Genomic DNA, 19562 nt, shown 5'->3' on the forward strand with positions numbered 1-19562 from the left:
GATGGGTTGGAAAGAGTCGATGATAAAAAAAAAAGAGTATGCCGTATTATTTTGAAACAGTTTAGATACGTACAAAATGAGATTCGTGGGTGAAGAAATAAAAATAAAGCATGCCCAGCTTTAGTTTTTCTTTTGACGGAGAAAAAGTAAATTCTCATGTTTCTCATGTTCCGTTGATTTGTGCGGGCATCTAAGATTGTATCCGTATCTTGTAGGGTTAGAACATATGTATTGATGTCATGCAGGGGGTGTTCGGATACTTAGGTGCTAAACTTTAGCAGTGTCACATCGGATGTTCGGATGCTAATTAGGAGGACTAAATATGAGCTAATTATAAAACTAATTGCAGAACCTGTGCTAATTCGCAAGACGAATCTATTAAGCCTAATTAATTCATCTTTAGCAAATGGTTACTGTAGTACTACATTGTCAAATCATGGACTAATTAAGCTTAATAGATTCATCTCACGAATTAGACTCCATCTGTGCAATTAGTTTTATAATTAGCCTATATTTAATACTTCTAAGTAGCATCCAAACATCCGATATGACATGTGCTAAGCTTTATTATAGGTATCCAAACACCCCCGTAGTATAGATTCATCACACATAACTCATTAACTCTACTAGTTTGAATATCAAGGGAAAGAGGTAAACATACTTCATCTTAAGATGGTCTAATTAACAAATCATGCAACCAGCAGATTCGTTTATCAAATAGCCAATTTTTGTATATGTTTGGAAATTCAGTTTGCTTGCTCTTCTCGATTAGGTTCCGTGTCCTTCAGAAATTTGGGTTCATTGTAGAAGGGGTGGGGAGGCATGAAGCAAGAGCATATATATTGGAGGTAGACGAACACAATAGTGTGATTGATACATGTATTACGTCATTTCAAGTTTGAACCTGAAACAAGGTATGATCTATGCATATCTTGATGCACTACATATATGTGTGGTGGATGATAGGCTTTATGTGTTCTTTATGTATGTGGAGCAAAGATCAATATATTAGTAATTTGTGCCGCGCGCTATCTTGTTCAATTAATCCCTGAATATTTTTTGTCGAATAATCCAACTAGTGGAGATAAAGAAAATGACATAAAGTAGATTCAAAGTTCACCAACAACGTGAGCTAATAGAGATGGGTGGCACATCAACGTGATTATTGAGAAAAAGATTCTATGATCGTGTAAAGTTTTCCACATGTGTGTGTGGGGCACATGATTTGACGTATATTGTTTATATGATGACGTTTGTGTAATGTGAATGGGTGCAGATTTGATTTTTTTTTTGGTTAAATCTTTAACGAATATGAATTTCCAAATCAAGTTAATTTTCTAACTACTAGTTAATAATAATGTATTTGAAAGTTCCCAGGTGCAGTACTAACATGCATTCATACGCTGCAGAACCAACAGATGAGGAATGAGCATGGGGTCTGATCTTGGTAAAAAGTGTCGAGCCGGAGCCGAAGCAGGATCATGGGGTGCAAGCCACTTAGAATTTTAGGGGGGCATGAGGGTAGACAGATCGAATATAATGGGAAAATTGCCTGCTCTCTGATCTAATTCCCACCACACATGCACCACCTGTTTGCTATTTGGCCTCCATTCAGTTATATAAGACCATCTCTTACAGAACTTATCTGATCTATGTTCACTTTTAGCACTTTTCCCATTCGATCACCATACATCTATGGCAAGGTAAAATAAAGAGTAATATACAAAGCTACCTTGGAAGATGATTTCAAATCTAACAAGGTTAGTGTGTTTAGAAGGTATTGGCCATCGGGAGGGGAAAGTGAACATGATGGAAGATTGATGGTGGTATAATGATATAGGTTAGTGGGTTTTGTGGGATAGGAGTTCTGCGTGTGAATTTGTTATGATAGTGGAGAGTATAGCGTGAGTACTTAATTAATTGTTGTAGTGGATTTATAATGGTTCGCTAATGGATTTCATATGATGTGGCTCGATCATGTCTTTGTTTGTAGTTAATACTTATCCGATAATGGATTTATTAGCAAGAAACATGTCGAATCTCTAATGTCCTTATGCACGACATGGATCGTGCTCTAGTCACCTCGCTCCTTCATCCCTAACAAACATAATAATACCTGGAACCACTATAAGAGAAATACTCATCCGTGCCGGCCATTTGAGAGCAGATATGGACATCCATGGCGGCCTAAACACGAGCTGGCACGAAAAACCCATTATCAGGGCCCGCTCCATTTAGAACCAGCATGAATGCTTTTTAGGATTATTCGTGCCGTCTCAAGATAGAGATGGCAAGCATAATGAATCTATAATAGCCGACACGGATATCAGATCAATATATTAGGCAGCAAGCTAAGGATAATCCATTATCCATGATGGCTTTTGGCATGAATAATTTTTCCAACTCTGCAGTTTGAATTTCAGGTTGTCCTGTAAAATTCATAATTTTTGTATACAGATTGAGATGGAGATAAACTTTATATGAAAAATTGTAGGTTTTAACCAGAACTACAATGTTGAAAATATTTGGATTTCAAACCAATTAGATGCGAAAGTTGTAGACAACAAGGGTTAAAAGGAATTGAACTCCTTATCGCCCTCAACGATGTGAGGTGGGATGGTAAATGAAGGATCTTTGCGGACAGGTCGTGAATTCGAGGTGGGTACAGCACGCATGTGCATTTCACGATATATTTTGTTATTTGTTTGTAAATTCCTATTCTAACTATCCGCAACGGTTAATATAAGCGCCGGAATGGATACTTATTGTACGCCGGCACGGCCAGCACGGATATGACGAGTATCTGCATCAGTTTCGTTACACCGGTCGATAACTGCCATGGATGATGTTTAAGAACCGGCACAATTATGGTTCGTCGATCTGGGTGTCCCTGACTATGTAACACCGGCAGGCCATATGGGTATAGTGATACGGCGATACGAGAGCGTGGTGATATAGTCTTTCGAAAAAACATAGTGATGATATAGACAAAATATTGGAGTATCGGGTACAGGTACGACTGGGTTAGTGAAGAATTATTTATTCACTGCTTCGACCTAAGGTTAATAATAAAATAAGTGTCCTTTTAGAAAATAGTAATGGTTCAGGACATGAGGTTAGTGGGCAACTAGAATTAGAATTAATTGTTTCATATGATGTCAAGTCATTCAGAATGTTCGTTCATCATACATCTAATGGTGAGAGGAATTATAGATTTTTAGACTAAATCCGATGGTTGATGACTAGATAGATCCTGATAATGTAGGATGAATTAGTTATTGAAGATTATCTATAGTAAACTCAGAGTGTTTTAAAGAAGCATGGGCATTCTTTTTTTTTCATTGATCCATAATTAATTTGTAGGATATAAAATACTCTGAGTTTACTATATATGTAGGATATAAAATATCCTAATTGTCCATAATTAATTTGTTTAGTTGGTTTTTGAGAGCCGAGCTAGCTTATAGATTTCCGAAGCCATTTAATTATGCATGCATGTAATTAAGGGCCTGTTTGGGAGCACTCCACTCCATAAAAATCAGCTCCACTCCATCAGCTCCACATTTTCCTAGCTCCACTCCACCAACTCCAAAAAAACATGGAGCTGCTGCACGTGTTTGGCTAATGGCAGTACTCCAGCTCCAAAAACATTAGCACTTGTTGTGAATGGTCTATTATACCCATGTGAATAGGTCCCACTTGTCAGTCTCCTTTTCTTCTCCTTCTCCTTTCTTCTCCTTCTCCTTTCTTCTCCTTTCTTCTCCTTCTCCTTTCTTCTCCCGAGGTGCCGCGAGTACCCCTCCTCAGGATTGTTGCTCTCTGCTCGTGACCCAGGTCCAGCGTCCAAGTTGCATTGCAGTTACCGGTCACACAAATCTGTGAGGGTGGAGTCCAATCTACGAGTGGCTCAGGCCAGGCTTGGCTTGAAAAGTACTACTCGTACGCTGTTAATTATTGGCTGGGGGAGTGCGAGCCACAAGCTGCAATGACGGTGCTTTGATAGCGCCAGCTTTGCTGTCCTCGCCCGGAGGAAGCTCCATAGGTTCACAAGAACTAAATTAAGCTGAATTTGTATACTAATAATTCAGGTAGTGAAATTGTCTAGTACATGCTAATTGCTACTTGGGAATTGGGATACTAGTGTTGCTGTGTAACAGCACGAAAGGGTGTAAAACCGGACCATTCTACTAACAATGTAGTAATGTAACAGTACCGAAGGTGTAAACAGTGTTTATGTAAGATGCTAATGGTGGTTTTGGAGGAGTACATCGAAATTCCATGTAAGATGCTAATGGTGCTTTTGGAGGAGACATAAGGTTCCAGTAGATGCAGACATTTCGCTAAGGATGTACGTTTGCCACTAGAATTACTCCGTTGAAATTGAGCAGGCAAAGTTTTGTGGTCGGAACAATTGCAGGCCAAAAAGGGAAGTAGAAATGTAGTATACTATAATTAAGAACCTAATGCAAGAGGAGGGGGATTGAAAATCAGAGGACAGGAAAGCAGCAGCCAGCAGGTGCATCGAACCAAGTTCGGCGAGGCGGCGACGGCGGAGAAAAATCGGACGGTTAGGCAGGCAGGGAAGGGCGGGGCCGGGGGCACTGACCGTGTTGAGCGCGGCGAGGAGCGAGTTGAGCCACGGCCGCGCGGCGACGGCGTCGTGCATGCCCTGGGTGGCGACGAATCCCAGGTCCAGCGGCGGCGCCCCCGGCCTCACCATGGGGATGGTGTACTCGACGGCCATGAAGAGCAGGAGGCCGCACGCGAAGAGCGCCGGGAGCGGGTGCCGCCGCAGGACCCCGCCACGCCCGCCGCCGAGCACCACTCGGGGCACCGCCCCCACGTCCCCTCCCCGCCGCCCGCCGCCGCCGCGCCCATCGCCCCCTTCTCGGAAGCCGCGCCCTCACCGCTCGGACGGGAGTTTTTTTTTGTTTGACGAACCGGTAACCTGTGTAACGAGTGGCAATGGTGGGTAAATACCCACCAACTTCACGAGGAGGTCTGTAAAGTGGGTTTTTGGAGCACCTCTTGAGGTACTCCACAAAAAACGTGGATCTATCCCCTGCTCCACCTTTTTCTTGGAGCCGGAGTTGCTGGAGCTAGACGCGTTTGGCTGCAAAATTTTCGGAGTTGGTGGAGTGGAGCAGTTTTTCGTGAAGTGGAGTGCTCCCAAACACCTCCTAACTCAGCATCCTCAATGTAGAGAGGCTTGTTCCACTTCCAATCAACTCATGACTTGTGAGGGGTAGAGATGGCAACGGGCACAAACGCTATTAAATTTTGCCATCCCAAATCCATACCGCTGAAAGCTACTTAAACCCGTTAAAAAAAATCCATATACCCATGACAGATATAAAATTTTGCTCAAACCCGTCCTGGTTGGGTTGCACACTTGCCCAACAACACCCATATATTGTTGTACCTCTACCATTGCGGCTTGTAGCTTACCAATGGCCGATGCATACACGTTCTTCTCATGATTAACAACAATTTAAACATCGAATAGAGGCAAAAAGTTTAATATAATGATCAAGAAGTTCATAGTTTAAAAAATACAAAAAATGAGCAAAAGTTCATAGTTCATACATAAAGTAGTGGAGGGAATAAAACTACAAGTAACAAATTCAGTATTTCAAGTGGCATGGTATAAACATCAAGTTTGTTACAAGGTCACAAAATAAAATGATTGTATGCACTAGGTTTGACCGAGTTTAAAAAGTCTTAGGTTTATGGTTCCCCACTACTGGAGAATTGACCTTCCATCCAACTCCTTTTGTCCCCGTTAATATTTGGCCCATGACAAAAGTAGCTTTAGTCCCGGGTCAAAAATGTGCCCCGAAGGCCACCGCGGGGGGAAGAGCTTTAGTCCTGGTTGTAAACACCAACCGGGACTAAAGACCCCCCCTAGTCCTGGTTAAAACGGCTAGAAATATCGCAACGGGGGCTCAACCCTTTTGTCCCAGTTGGAAACGCCAACCGGGACAAAGGACCCCTTTTGTCCCGGTTGGCAATTCCAACCAGGACAAAAGGATTAGTCCCGGTTGGTAATTTCAACCGAGATAAAAGGAGGGTCTTTTGTCCCAATTGGAAAGTCCAGCCGGGACAAAATTATCAATCGGGACAAAAGGGGGATCTTTTATCCCGGTTGGAAACTCCAATCAGGACAAAACACCCCCTCCCTCGTTCCGCCCTCCTCCACCGGCCTTTATCATATCTCTTCTCTCTCTCTCTCTCTCACGTCGCCCCCTCCCACTCCCTTCCTCCTCTCGATTCGGCCCTTATCTCTTCTCTCTCTCACGTCCCACCCCGGCCCTCCCACTCCCTTCCTCTCCCGACCCCTCACCAGCCCTCCCCCTCCCTCCCGGCGCCGCCAACCCCTCTCTCTCCTGCCCCCGGGCTCCCCCTCTTCTGCCCCTCCCCTTCCCCCTCCGCTCACCTCTCACTGGCAGTGAGGAGTGAGCAACGGGGCGAGGTGCAGGGCAGCGCAGTGGCCTGCGGGGGAGCGGCGGGAGTGCTCACCCCCTCTCTCTCCCTCTCCCCCCATCTTCCTCCATCTTCCTCTTTTTTTTGCACAGGTGGTGGTGGCGGCGGCGGGTTGGGTGAGCAACGGGTGGCGTGGTGGCGGCGGGCGTGGCGGTGGCGGTGCTCACCCCCTCTCTCCCTCTCCCCCCATCTCCCTTCATCTCCCTCTTTTTTTTTGCACAGGTGGTGGGGTGGGGGTTTTTTTGAAACTTTTTAGTCTTGGTTGATTTTACCAACCAGGTCTTTAGTCCGGGTTGAATGATCCGGGACTAAAGACCCCCCCTTCCGTCTCGAAAATTATATCCCGGATGATTTTTAGAGAGATTTGACCCCTACCAACCGGGACTAAAGCTAAGGTTTCCAATAGTGACTATCTCCCAGACCCATGCATGCAAACCCAATAAGTATGTTTTTTCCATTAATAGATCTACATATCTATGGGTAGAAAAATTTAGGGCGTTGCTAGTGCCTAGACGTCCGATGGGAAAACTTCCCATCGGACACTCCGTTGGTCCATCGCAACATCAAAAAATAACGTTTGCAATATAGAAAATAAACGTTTGCAACATAGAAAATCACCATTTGCAACGTCAAAAAATATGTTGAAAAAAATTTATTAGCCATCTGTTGATGATGAGGAAAAAAATTCGCCGCAACATCTATTTTGTGTTGCATGGAACATTCAAATCTCTTATTGAAAATGCAACATCCAGATAAAACACTAGCAACATGTGTGTGAAACATATGCAACATCGCAACATCTAGATCTACTTTGCAACATTCACATGAAACACTTGTACCATTCTTTTGAAACATCTAGCACGGCACGGTGGGATCCGACGTTAGAAAATGGTGGAGGAGGAGGAAGGTGGCGGCGGCTGGCGCGGCTCGCCCCTAGCTGCAGGGGACCGGCGCTCGACACCCTTCCCCGTGGAGCTCCTCAGGTGGCCAAGCCCATTGCCAGCGGTGCCACCACATTGCTCGGTGTAAATCGCATAGGCTGCCGCCATTGCCGAGCTAGAACTCCGCCTCGCATGGGGATATCATCGTCACCATCGATCGGTGACCTTGCTTGGATGAGGGTCATGTGCAGAGGGGCCATACCACCACAGCTCAGGCAAGAGCTCATCTGGCTTGGAAGCAAGGGAGAGAGCTAGGAGAGATAAATGAGTGGTTGAAGCTCGAGCTCCATTGGCTGCAGTCTTGCAGGCCGCAAGTCTTGCAGGTTGCAGCACTCAGCAAGCAGGGAGAAAGAAGAGGGAATTTGGTTGCTTGGTGGCTGTGTTGGAATGGGTGGGAGTCAACGGGCAAGGATAAGAACAACCGAACATGAACTCGCTGTTAATTATATCGGAAAGAAGTTTTGGGTCTGTCAACGTCCGTCCGATATTTTTTCTCTTATCCGAACACCTACCATTACCGAAAATTTATCCACACCCTTACTCTAATAATAAAGTAAAAACCTATTAGATTTCAGGTATCCATTGTCATGCGAGAGCTGACAAAGCTAACATGTGGATCTTACTTAAATTAGTCTAAAACGTGTAAATGCACTTTTGTGGGATAAAATTTGAACCCGGAAAGATCATTTATTTTGGAAAGAGAGGGAGTAGACCTTAATCCACCGTGTATAAACAGTTCACCAGGATCAAATTACAGCTAGCTTCACCCGGCCCTGAACCATGTTAGATCCTCGCTACAGCTAAGGAAAGGGCAAAAGCTTCAATCATGATGCGAATTGGACGAGCAGCGCTCGGACATTCAGGTGCTGAGTAGCCATAAAACACTCCGTTGTTCATTATTAGCTTTTCTCGATAATTGGGATTGACTCCCAAATACCTCAACTCAGACACAAACACGTAGCAGTGGTGGTGACACCGATGGTCATGACGTGAGCTCGTGACCTTAGATCCAGCCAAGTGCTAATATACGAAGTACTAAAGTTTAGCATTAATTCACTAAATGGAGGATTAAAACTCTCAGCCCGAGAGCAGTTAAGAAAAGTACTGCAAAATGGTGCATGGAAAAATTAACCAAAAATATAGATGCATAGATGATGCAAGGATCTATGTTCATGCAAAATTTGGTGTTGAACAAAATTTTGTTCAAGGAGAAACAAAAAAAAAAGAGAAATCAGCCTATGAATAGTGCGGGTTGCACTGTTTTTCTGAAACCCGAAATCCGCTACTGTTTAAAAACTGGTTTCACTTTTTTTTGTTTCTCCTAGCACAAGTATCCATTGCAACTCAAAATTTACATGATGGTAGATGCTTGTTTGTAGTATCCATCCATACTTTTTTTTGCAATTTTTCATGTGCATCTAGTGGTGGTTTTTTTTTAATGGGAGTATAGGAGTACACGAACCCGTGGAGCACCATTACTGCTGCCCTCCCTAAAAAGTTGTAAAATCATTAGCTGGTAGAGGAGAACTAATGGATGCTTAAAAAACTAGCAGTTTAGAAAAAGATCAAAATACTCCAATTTTAATGAAAAGATCAAAATACTCCAATTTTAATGAAGGAGAGAAAAAAGATAAAAGTGACATTTTATATACTTTAGCTATCATATTTTCGAACTGATATGGACTAAAATTTAACAATTTAAATTTTCGCAAGCTGAACTCTGGTGCTAAATTTAGTTTTAGCGAGGACCTTATCCGATCATCAGCTGTTAACGAAAAGCTCCAAGCCGTCACGCTCGCATCCATCCCCATCCCCATTCTCCAACGGCCACCCATGGCCACCGCCACCCTCGCCGCTCCGCCTTTCCTCCCTTCCTCACCGCCGGCGCCAGCACGGACGTGGACGAGGAGGAGGATGAAGACTAGGCCCTTCCTCCGCGCCGCGTGCGCCTACGCGCTCCAGGAGGGCCAGTCCCGCCGCTTCCACCGCCTGCCGTGCGGCCTCGACCTCGAGGTCATCGCCCAGCCCCCGCCGGCGCCCGGAGAGCGCCCGCCGCTGGTGTTCGTGCACGGGAGCTTCCACGCGGCCTGGTGCTGGGCCGAGCACTGGCTTCCCTTCTTCTCGCGGGCCGGGTTCCCCTGCTACGCCCTCAGTCTCCGCGCGCAGGTACATAATCGCGCGCGATGTTTGTCGAAATGCTTCAGTAGGTAGTGTCATTGTCATTGGTGATTCAGGGCAATGCAATGACTACAAATTCCAGCCTGTAGATGGGTCTACATGTCTTGCATTTCATCTTAGATATATGATTCAGTACACTTCAACTGAACAGTTGGTTGTTGCATTGCCTGATTGCCAGTATCTGTTTGTAGAGCATTTGACATTAACAGCTTCCGTGACTTAGTTCGGGACTTTTGCAGGGTGAAAGTAGTGTTCCACAGGAGGCAGTAGCAGGCACACTCGAGGTAATTAGTCTAAGCAGAAGTGGAGTACATTCAAAGCAATCTCAATTGTTCTAGGTTACTTGATGCTGTTCAGTCGGTCCATTCTTACTGCTACTCGTCTTACTGTTAATGTGTGACAGATGTATGATGGGGTAACATTACATGCAATATATTAAGTACTCAAATTATAGGTCGTTTTGGCTTTTCTAGGTTCATAGGCTTATCATACAAACACCTATGAACCTAGAAAAGCCAAAACGACCTACAATTTGAAACGGAGGGAGTATATGTCTTTACCTATTGAACACGTTAAATGTTTTGTTTGAAGTAATACACTGAGAGATATCAAACATGTACCATGATCAAAGTTTCAAGTGCCGTCACATGAGGAATTAATATGTTTAAGCCAAAAATTTCACTATAATACTTTACTTCGTGCTGTAGAACTGGCCCATTTCATTGTCTTACTAGAGTTAGGCCAATATGTGATTGAATTGCAGTAGACGCATACTGGCGATATCGCTGATTTCATCCAGAAGGAGATCCCCTCACCACCTGTACTAATTGGACATTCATTTGGAGGTTTGATTGTGCAGCAATATATATCATGCTTGCAAGGTAGGCTCCTTCAAACTCACATTCATTTTTCTTGTTGCTATGGCAATTCTTTGGATGCTTCTCCATCTTAACTGATTTTGTATCATTCAGAGGCTTAAAAGTTTCAGCTACATAGACATGCTAAGGCTACATTTAAATTGTTTCTCCAAATGGATTTCTTGCATACTTACATTTGGAGTAAAAACAGAAAGCTATTTGGAGACACTTCAGCATACTTGGCAGATTTTATCGTGACATTATAAATCAGTTAAATAGGGAGACAAACAACTAGATTGATTTTCCAGAGGATCTCAAGCTTCTGTTTGCCTAGTTTCACCTTTTTACATACGAGTCTGAGTTGTTTTGTCTAAGTGGTCATTTGATATATTTCACCCATGCTAAGCTGAATAGGAATCATAGTTGTTGACAGGTACTCCAATTAGGTATGAGAATTTGTAACCCAGAGGTTATACAATATTACAATTATACAAATGTAACACATCTATGATTCTACACTAATTGCGCATCTGTCAATTCTCCCTACATAACAAGAGAGTTCAAACAGGATAAAATCAGATACTTCCTTGAGCATTTCTAGAAATCCTCTTTAGTCCTCTTACACATTACGTCAATATCCCAACATCATGACTTGTCTTGATATGTGTTTAAATGCTAGGCTAGGTGCCTATAAAACGTAACATATTAATTAAGTGCCCTGTTTCAAAATTAAAATTGCTCATTGATATAGTTAGGTTAGGTAGAAGTGTAGAATCTATTTTACTTCTTATCAACTGTTAAGTGTATCACTTAAATTCAGAATATTTGAAAACCAAAGTATAAATGATGATCCCTTAGTTTTATTTCAAAGAATATCCTATGTAACTTTCTTGATTCTAGGTTCAGAACTTCATCCAAAGCTTGCTGGTGCTGTCCTTGTATGTTCTGTGCCTCCCTCTGGAAACAGGTATTTCTCAAGTCATCAATTGCATATTTACAATCTTTATTTACTTATCAGAATGCAACTCATTTCTATCATTTATATACAGTGGGTTGGTATGGCGTTACCTTTTGACTAAACCAGTTGCTGCGGTCAAGGTAAATGGATCTGCATTATTACACTTTCTGTTGAGATTTATCACTATTCACTTGGATGTGTTGGAATCTGTTGAGCTAACCTAGTTTTGTAAATGTTTTGTCTAGTATCAACAAATTGTTCAAACATCTATGCTGTGTTTTAGACCTAAATACACCATCAATCTCCATTACAAAGAAGTGCTCATTTATTTACCAATCTAGAAGCAAGTCATATTCCTTGGATTTTCTCCATTCTATCTTGAGTTGTTATTTAACATTTAACTTTTCTGAATTATCCAACCCTATATTTGGTGATATTATTTCCTTATGCCTCACTATTTTGCCTGTCCATGTTGATAATTGTTTTGTTCATAGACAACAGATTGCTACTGACATCACTAAGGTCACTATAAACTGAACTGCGTACTTGATATGATGTTATGCACATGTACCATAATAGAAACCATCGTGTTTCTCTTATTATGTATTTTTGCAAGGTTTCTATTAATATCATTTTGTATCAACTTAGTTATGTAATTGGTGACCATCTGTAAATTTTCAATAATTTTCCTATCAGGTGACACTCAGCTTGGCTGCAAAAGCATATGCAAAGTCATTGCCCCTCTGTAAGGAAACATTTTTCTCCCCACAAATGGATGATGAACTTGTGTTAAGGTAATGAGATCTATGACAGTTCCTTTTGCGTTCAAATATAATCTTTTGAAAATGTTGTATGGTGACATCATGAACTTGGCACCCATGGTGCCTTAGAACTTTCTGTTTCTGAATCTATTAGCTAGTGATTTATTCAACAATGTCTCTGGTATAGCTGCTTCCTTGAGCCAATATCTCATAGGGATGAGCCAATTTTGTAACCTATAAGATATTTTTTGTTGGCATCAATTCATGCTTTTTCAGAGTAGCAGTCATAGTAGTAATGGTAATCGTAGTAGTAGTGTGGTGCTCACACTTTATTTTCTCTTCATTCTGATTGGAATTTGCATGTGCTTCACCTTCTGTCATCCTCTTTCATCTAAGCTTCCCCAAATCAAAGATTTTCATATGAGGTCGTCATTGACACATTTATGGTTTGAATTGTTAATGTTTTTTTCCAATCACAACATAATATCTGCATCACTATCTTGAAGGTACCAAGCACTAATGAAGGAGAGCTCAAAATTGCCACTGTTCGACTTAAGGAAGCTAAATGCAGCACTTCCTGTTCCTTCTGTACCAGATAATACAACAGAAATTCTTGTCATGGGCGCAAGCAATGATTTTATTGTTGTGAGTGAACCTTCCTCCACCTCTTAAATGCATAGTATGATGCAATATCTTGCTTCTAAAATCTTCATTTCTGTAGCATTTTGATAGACCTTATTTTAATAATAGTATCCATATAACTGCATTACACCGACAAATGCCTAGGATTTTGCAATATCAACAAACCAACAACTATACATATTATTGTGGTCTGTGAGATTGATCATTTACATTTTTCCCACAGTTCTGCTGATAAAAAAAATAACAGTAGTATTGTTCGAAAAATGCTCTTCAAAGAGTAGCGATACAAAGTATCCACATTGTAAATTTGATAAAGAAGGAACTGGAAGGAACTTTTTAGTACTGCAGCAACAAGTTTTACCATGTAACTAATCCTTCTATTGACTTGCCTCCAACTTATAATGCACACGTTCATACACCTATTTCTTTTGATCATCAGTGACTTGAATGTTTTGCACACCATTTTAGCATACAAGAGAAGCAACTTGTTCCCTCCCATCATTAATAACTTCGTTTCCTTAAATTAGGATTCTGAAGGACTTTCTGAAACTTCAAGATTTTATGGTGTTCAACCAGTATGTGTGGAAGGTGTAGCTCACGATATGATGTTAGATTGCTCGTGGGAGAAAGGAGCTGAAATAATCTTGACGTGGTTAGAGAAACTCACGCCATGACTAAACTAATTTTCAGTCCAACAGCTGTGTTCGACATTTTGTAGCCCTGATTCTTGTTGATTCTTTTTGTTGGGCATCTGTTGGTAGGGAGTTTGTAGCTACTGCTCGGAAACTGCTTCCAGTATTATTGTTCAATTGGAATAAAGTAGAGTTTATCCTTTCATTGTTAGCTGGTGAGCTGGACGTAAAGCGTAGCGTCAGAATGCAGAACGGAACGCTCAGAATGCCAGAATCTGAGAATGGAACAGCTAGGGCCCCAATCAACAGATTCGTGGCCAAGGTCCTTGTACACACACCTTGGTTCTTCCCAAAACACTGAACTCCACACCGGGCTGGCCGAAAGCTACGTCTCAAGGTCATGCGCTGTTGAAATAGTGCTCTGGCCCAAACAGATCATTTGATAGTTGAGCAGTTGAAATAGTTTCAATGGTGCTTGAGCCCAGGTGTTGTAGAATGCATTGATCTGACACACTTGCAATAGAATGCTGCTGTTACAAAGAGGCGTACTTCGTGACAGGATCTAAGCAAAAGAACCACCAGACCAATGTGACTGAGAAAACACAGCACAATGGGTACAGTTTCAACACCATGAGTTGCTTGAGAACGGAGGGAAAAGGAATATCAAACCATGGAAGCAGCCGCCACAGAAAAAACCACGAGGAAATTTGACACCAATAAGGTGGGCAATAACATCAGAGATCACTTGTCATAACAGCAACCAAGTACAAAATCTTAGCATCACAATTTTAGGATCCTAAAGCATAAACCAAAAATACTGGAGCATGTTCTCGGCCAAACAGCCTACAGTGATTCAACTACAGAACCCCAGGATGCCTGATATGAAGAGATCAGGCTTCAGTCTGCTCCCTCAAGCGACGGATTGTGCTCCTGACAGTGACCGCACTAGCAGTGCTGCAAACATACATAACAGAATTATAAGTATACTTTTAACAATTTATGGTCTTGGATGTCAAGGAGCAAGTCAGCAAAGAATTACTTCATGGTATAAGCACCACCAGCCTTGACCTTCCCGCAGTCCTTGCATCCCCAAATTCCAACCGCCTTCCTCTTCACGGCGAACTGGAAAGAAACACAACAGCGGTGGTATTACGGAAATATGTCATTCTTCACATCTATATCTTATAAACCATTCAAATATGACAATAATAAACAAACAAAATTGCCAAAGGAATATATTTAAGACTAGTTGCTTTCATGCAGCAATAATCAGCATACAGTCGATAGTTCATAACCGTCTAGCAGTTGCAACGAAAAGACAGAATGCAGTTAACATAGATCAAAAACAGCAAACTTGAATGTAGGCCATCTAACAGAAGACTCACCTTCCCGCAGAACTCGCAGAAGTACTTGGAGTGCTGAGACACCTCCATCTTCTTGATTTGCTTACGCAAGCTAGCACCATACCTAGTTCCTACAACATTGTAATTTGCAAGGTTAACTTCATATCCAAGACGCAAAAACTGGGAAGCATGCCTTATTTTTTAAGAACATACCATATTTGCCAACAATTCCAGCCTTCTTGGTGCGCTTCGTCTGCATAGGAATTGAAAAACAACAAATCATACAGCTGCTTACTAAAATTGTTCAATGCAATATAACTGGTACAGGCATAAAGACTAAGTACTAACGCAGTTTCAAGACTAACATATTGGACTAGTATCAATATAAAGGGTAGCACACACTCAGGTAGGTTGACATGCAACAAGAACAAAATATGATTCCAAGATGTACCACTGAAATGTCATTAAGTGTAACTAGTGATTATTAAACATTCCACTCAAGAGGAAAAAATGCCCTGCCTCTAAAGTTCAAATTAAATTTCAAATTTGAAGCACAGCCATGTACCCAGAAATATCTGGCAGAACACAAGATGTAGGTGCACAAGGGATGCAAAGGCTAAGCACTGGATGCTACTTTCATGCTGCAGGTGCAGCACACTGGCTCAGCTTACACAACAAAGTTACACTGTATTTTTCCAATTGGCTGCATCTTGCACAAGCACCCAGGCTGAAAACCACACACTTCAGCAGACTGCTAAACTACTACGTCCATTCACAAATAATAGTCACAATTGAGTTTGATCCGTTAGACTTTCTAATCTACCAAATAAGATATTTCTAAGCATCTAAGTTGATAACACCATATTGAAGCATCCAGATTTTTACGATAAATAAGATAACATAAAAAAATCTTTTATTAAAGACTTCCAGTGATTCTGCCACCTCAAATACTTTCCCATACTCCGAAGGACTCGAGACCTATTTAGACACACTTAAGACCTGCAAGATTCAAGAGGAATGGAAAATCAAGACTGCTCCAAACATGATCCCTGGAAAAAATCAAGCCACGCACCTATCCCAAAATTAAACTATGGAGCCTAGGCGAGCGCGTAACAAATTGGAGCTGGATAAAGTTCTAACACTAAGATCTCGCGCGACACATCCTAACAAGCGCCCAGGACGCATCATCAGTGCGCAGCCAAATCCACAAAAGGTACAAATCTTCGGCACGGGGAGATCGGGAGGAAGAGGAGAAGCGGCGTACCATCTCGGCGACGGTAGAGGAAGCGAGGTGCGCGGCTGTAGCGACGGCGGCTGCGGCGGCGGAGCGGGTGCGGGGAGGGCTGCGAGGTTGGCACGGGAGCCAAGTTATATAGCGGTGCTAGGGTTTCGCGGAAGTATGGGTCGGGCCCTCTGCTGTTATTTTCCTTCTATGGGCCGAGCCAAAACTAGACTTAGGCCTTGGTCCCTCAAATTTAATTGGGCTGCGTTTGGGCCTTCCACTGGCACACATGGCACATCGAGCACGTTCTCAAAAAAAAAAAAACAAGGCACGCCTCCAGCCAGCAGCAGCGTCAGCCGTCAATGTTGAAACGAAAAAAAAAATAGAGAAGAGAGGGAAGAAAAATCAGACGGCCCAACCAACTTCCTTCCAAATCCGCCCAAACCACCCCCCCACCACCACCACCCCCAAGCTTCTCTGCTAACCTACACGCCACGCGGACCACGATGGTAAGTTATTCATGTGGGTTTTGGCAGCGGCACGAATAATGTACCCTCATTCGTATCAACCCTGTGGTAGTAGGTCCATCACTAGGTCTCTCACCGGCACATACAAGGGTTGCTACAATAGTGGCTGATCCAAAATATTAATACAAAATTTGCATATTGTTGAATCTAAGTGTAAGAAAATATGAAAGGACAACATGGTGTTGTCCAAAGTACCATGTCACCATCTTCATACTCCTTTCTCCTCTAGTTCGTCAATGCTTCAAAATGTTCCAGGATCCATACATACCACCAACCTTAATTGCATTCCCATTGCACATATAATGCAAGTCCGCCAGCTCCACCATCCTGAGTTCGCTCATACCATCAATAGCCCTATGCATGTTGGTATGGAAGCCATCTTCTGAATAAGTTGCTGCTCTATGTTCAATTCGTCCTTAAACCCCGCCCCTCCGCCCCCCCAAAAAAAACACACACACACTTAATCATTGGATAGAAGCCCAACCAGTGGCAGGGGGAGGGGGCGTGCAGGGGCTGCCAGGCCCCCCTATGGCTTGAATATTTCCCCTACAAATTTTGAATTTGATCAAATCATAAGAAAATTTAGTATTGATGGCCCCGTAACAAAGAAAAATGGGGATTGTTGGCTACGCCCCTGAGCCTACATTAGCAAGTCCAACTGCTAGCTAGCTCACATGTTGCCAATGTGAGGGGGTGAGGATGGGTGATACAAGATAGGGGAAAGGCGAGACACAATCCCATACCATCTCGTCTGGACCTTCAAATAAAGGAGAGATGGAGACCACAAAGGGTAGAGAAGTTTCAACGGATTTTTCTATTTAATGAATGCACCACTATTTGGCTAAGTACGTAGCAGTCAATTTCTAGTTTTGGGCAACTTCCACACTGTTTCCTTTTGGGGATAGTATGGGGGCATTTGGTAGTGCTCCCGATCCACGCAAGAAGCTAGGATCATTGCCAAATGCGTCTTTAGCGTCTTGCTCCCCGTGAGAAGCAATCGTAACCGCTCCACGATTTTACCCTACGGGTGGGGAGAGCAAAAAAAATCTTCTCCCATGTCCATCTCTCTACCCACCCTTATCTTGCACCGTGGACCTATCTCCTCTCTCCGCCATCACCTCTATCACCCGCACCGCCCCTCTCTACCACACCTAGCCTAGGAGTTCGTCTTCGCCCTTCTTCCACACAACGAGCCCCACCAGTGTCACCTCTATCTGTGACCCTAAGTTCCTCCCGCTTTGCCTCTCTTCACCACGCCAAGACCTTTCCGCTGCAACGAGTTTAGGAGGCCATTGTCATCCCTCTACGTCGTGTCAAGTTTTTCTCTTGTCGAGATCCCTTCATGCCGAGTCAAGGATGCCCCTGTGCGTCTCCCCTGCACCGAGCCAAGGAGGTGGTCATCATCCCTCTCCCTCGCGCCTGACCTAGGATTCTGCCGTCGCCCAACTTCGCCGCACTTGGAGGCCAGCCTCACCCATCTTCATCAAGAATTATTTCTAGGTATCTTGCCAAATGTTTTACAAACAGCTTCTTGATTCACCGTGCAATCACTTCCCCAGGGACTTGGGAGCTTGCCGTAGAATCGAGTTGTGGAGCTCTATGAAACAACCCCTACTTTCTTTATCTTTTATTTTTTAGGTTGTTCCTTTTTCATCTCTACATTCTTGTGGACTTGACATTTTTTACCTATCAAATTCATTGATCCAACATATTTGTAGGAACTGTTGGTTGGATATCATTTTCTTGTTGACTCAACTTTTTTTAAAAAAATTGTTGGCTCAACATTTTAATGAGCTAAACCTTTTTACGTGAGATTTGTTGAACTAACACTTTCTTATCGACTTTTTGAGTGATTCAATATTTTAAAATTATATGAATATATAATTTTCTTTTTGGAGTGACCACTACTTAGCCAATTTTTGGTGCATCGGACTTTTCTATATGGTGGTGCACCATTGTTTGTATAAGTAGTGGTCAATTCTATTTTTGGACAATTTCCTTCCAATTCTTTCCTTTTTGGCCTACTACTTACCACATCTTTTTATTTTTAGGATGTTCCGTTCCATCTCTATTTTTTGTGGACTCAAACTTTTTTATTTACCAAATTCATCGGACGACCAACATATTTACAGGAAATGCTAATTGGATCTTATTTTCCTGGTGACTCAAAATTTATTTTTTACAAGTGTGTCGAGTGAACCAGGGGCGAAGCTTCATTGGGGCCACGGTGGGCCATGGCCCCCTGCATTTGTGTAATCTCCACTGAATGCTACAGTGTTTAGGTAATTTTGCTCATAAACCTTCATCAAATGGCCACCCCTGGACTCCCTAAATTATGTATGGCCCCCTCTAAATTTTCCTTCAAGCTCCGCCACTGGAGTGAACGTTTTAACGAGTTCATTTATAAGAGATGTGTTGAATCAACAATTCTTGTCGGCTTATTGAGTGATCAAACATCTAACAATATATATATATATATATATATATATTTCCTTTTGGGAGTGATCACTACTTGGCTAACTGGTGGTGCACCGATTTTTTCTATATTTGGTGGTGCAGCATTATTTAGCCAAGTAGTGGTCAAGTTATATCTTTAGATATTTCCTCACACCATTTTCATTTTCGGGCCATTACTCCACATATTTTCCTTTTTGAATGTTCCTTTCCATTCCTATTTTTTTTGGTTCAATATTTTTTAACTCCAAATTCGTTGATTCAATATACATACTTACAGGAAATGTTGATTGAATATTATTTTCTTGTTGGCTCAACTTTTTCTTAACCGAAGTCAGCAAGGAAGACCCAACCTATTTTTTGTATAATTTATTTATTTCAGGTCCGTTTAATTCGCTCCCGTGAGGAGTCAAACCCAGACATGTTGGATGCTACTCAGGTGATCTAACCACTAAGATAGAGGCTCTTTCACGGCTCAACTTTTTTTTACAAATTGTTGATTCAATATTTAATGTGTTAAACTTTTTTGTGTGAGATCTGTTGAATCAACCCTTGTTAACTCAA

The 19562-nt window shown here is 42.4% G+C and overlaps 2 protein-coding genes and 1 pseudogene across 3 annotated transcripts; 1 reads left to right on the forward strand and 2 right to left on the reverse strand.

The window, feature by feature from the left end:
• Window positions 1-3727: 3727 nt before the first annotated feature.
• On the reverse strand, window positions 3728-4907 carry LOC101763741 (annotated as a pseudogene).
• A 4282-nt stretch (window positions 4908-9189) lies between these two features.
• On the forward strand, window positions 9190-13663 carry LOC101756967. 2 transcript variants are annotated; one of them, XM_004975319.2, is made up of 8 exons: window positions 9190-9590; window positions 9842-9886; window positions 10369-10483; window positions 11366-11426; window positions 11509-11557; window positions 12114-12211; window positions 12685-12823; window positions 13348-13663. In XM_004975319.2, exons 1-8 carry the CDS (start codon window positions 9258-9260, stop codon window positions 13492-13494), a joined length of 987 nt encoding a protein of 328 aa, XP_004975376.1. In that variant the 5' UTR covers window positions 9190-9257; the 3' UTR covers window positions 13495-13663. The 2 variants fall into 2 exon arrangements, with proteins under 2 accessions (XP_004975376.1, XP_004975375.1); XM_004975318.2 differs by having other exon boundaries at window positions 9191-9590; window positions 11360-11426.
• Window positions 13664-14140: 477 nt separating this feature from the next.
• On the reverse strand, window positions 14141-16199 carry LOC101757625 (60S ribosomal protein L37a-1). Its single transcript, XM_004975321.3, has 5 exons — window positions 16060-16199; window positions 15009-15048; window positions 14838-14926; window positions 14492-14574; window positions 14141-14406 (listed from the first exon to the last, which is right to left on the reverse strand). Exons 1-5 carry the CDS (start codon window positions 16060-16062, stop codon window positions 14343-14345), a joined length of 279 nt encoding a protein of 92 aa, XP_004975378.1. The 5' UTR covers window positions 16063-16199; the 3' UTR covers window positions 14141-14342.
• Between the last annotated feature and the right edge of the window lie 3363 nt (window positions 16200-19562).

The sequence above is a fragment of the Setaria italica genome, chromosome VII, assembly GCF_000263155.2.
Source record: "Setaria italica strain Yugu1 chromosome VII, Setaria_italica_v2.0, whole genome shotgun sequence".
NCBI lineage: Eukaryota > Viridiplantae > Streptophyta > Magnoliopsida > Poales > Poaceae > Setaria > Setaria italica.

Excerpts from the sequence above, each read along its gene's own strand:
- LOC101756967 (XM_004975318.2), top strand. The coding sequence starts at position 9,258 with ATGGCCACCGCCACCCTCGCCGCTCCGCCTTTCCTCCCTTCCTCACCG. Across the intron at positions 9,887-10,368 it reads CAGTAGCAGGCACACTCGAG|ACGCATACTGGCGATATCGC; the intron begins GTAATTAGTCTA and ends GAATTGCAGTAG. Across the intron at positions 11,558-12,113 it reads AACCAGTTGCTGCGGTCAAG|GTGACACTCAGCTTGGCTGC; the intron begins GTAAATGGATCT and ends TTTTCCTATCAG.
- LOC101757625 (XM_004975321.3), bottom strand. Across the intron at positions 14,927-15,008 it reads TGGAATTGTTGGCAAATATG|GAACTAGGTATGGTGCTAGC; the intron begins GTATGTTCTTAA and ends ACAATGTTGTAG. Across the intron at positions 14,407-14,491 it reads GGTGGTGCTTATACCATGAA|CACTGCTAGTGCGGTCACTG; the intron begins GTAATTCTTTGC and ends GTATGTTTGCAG.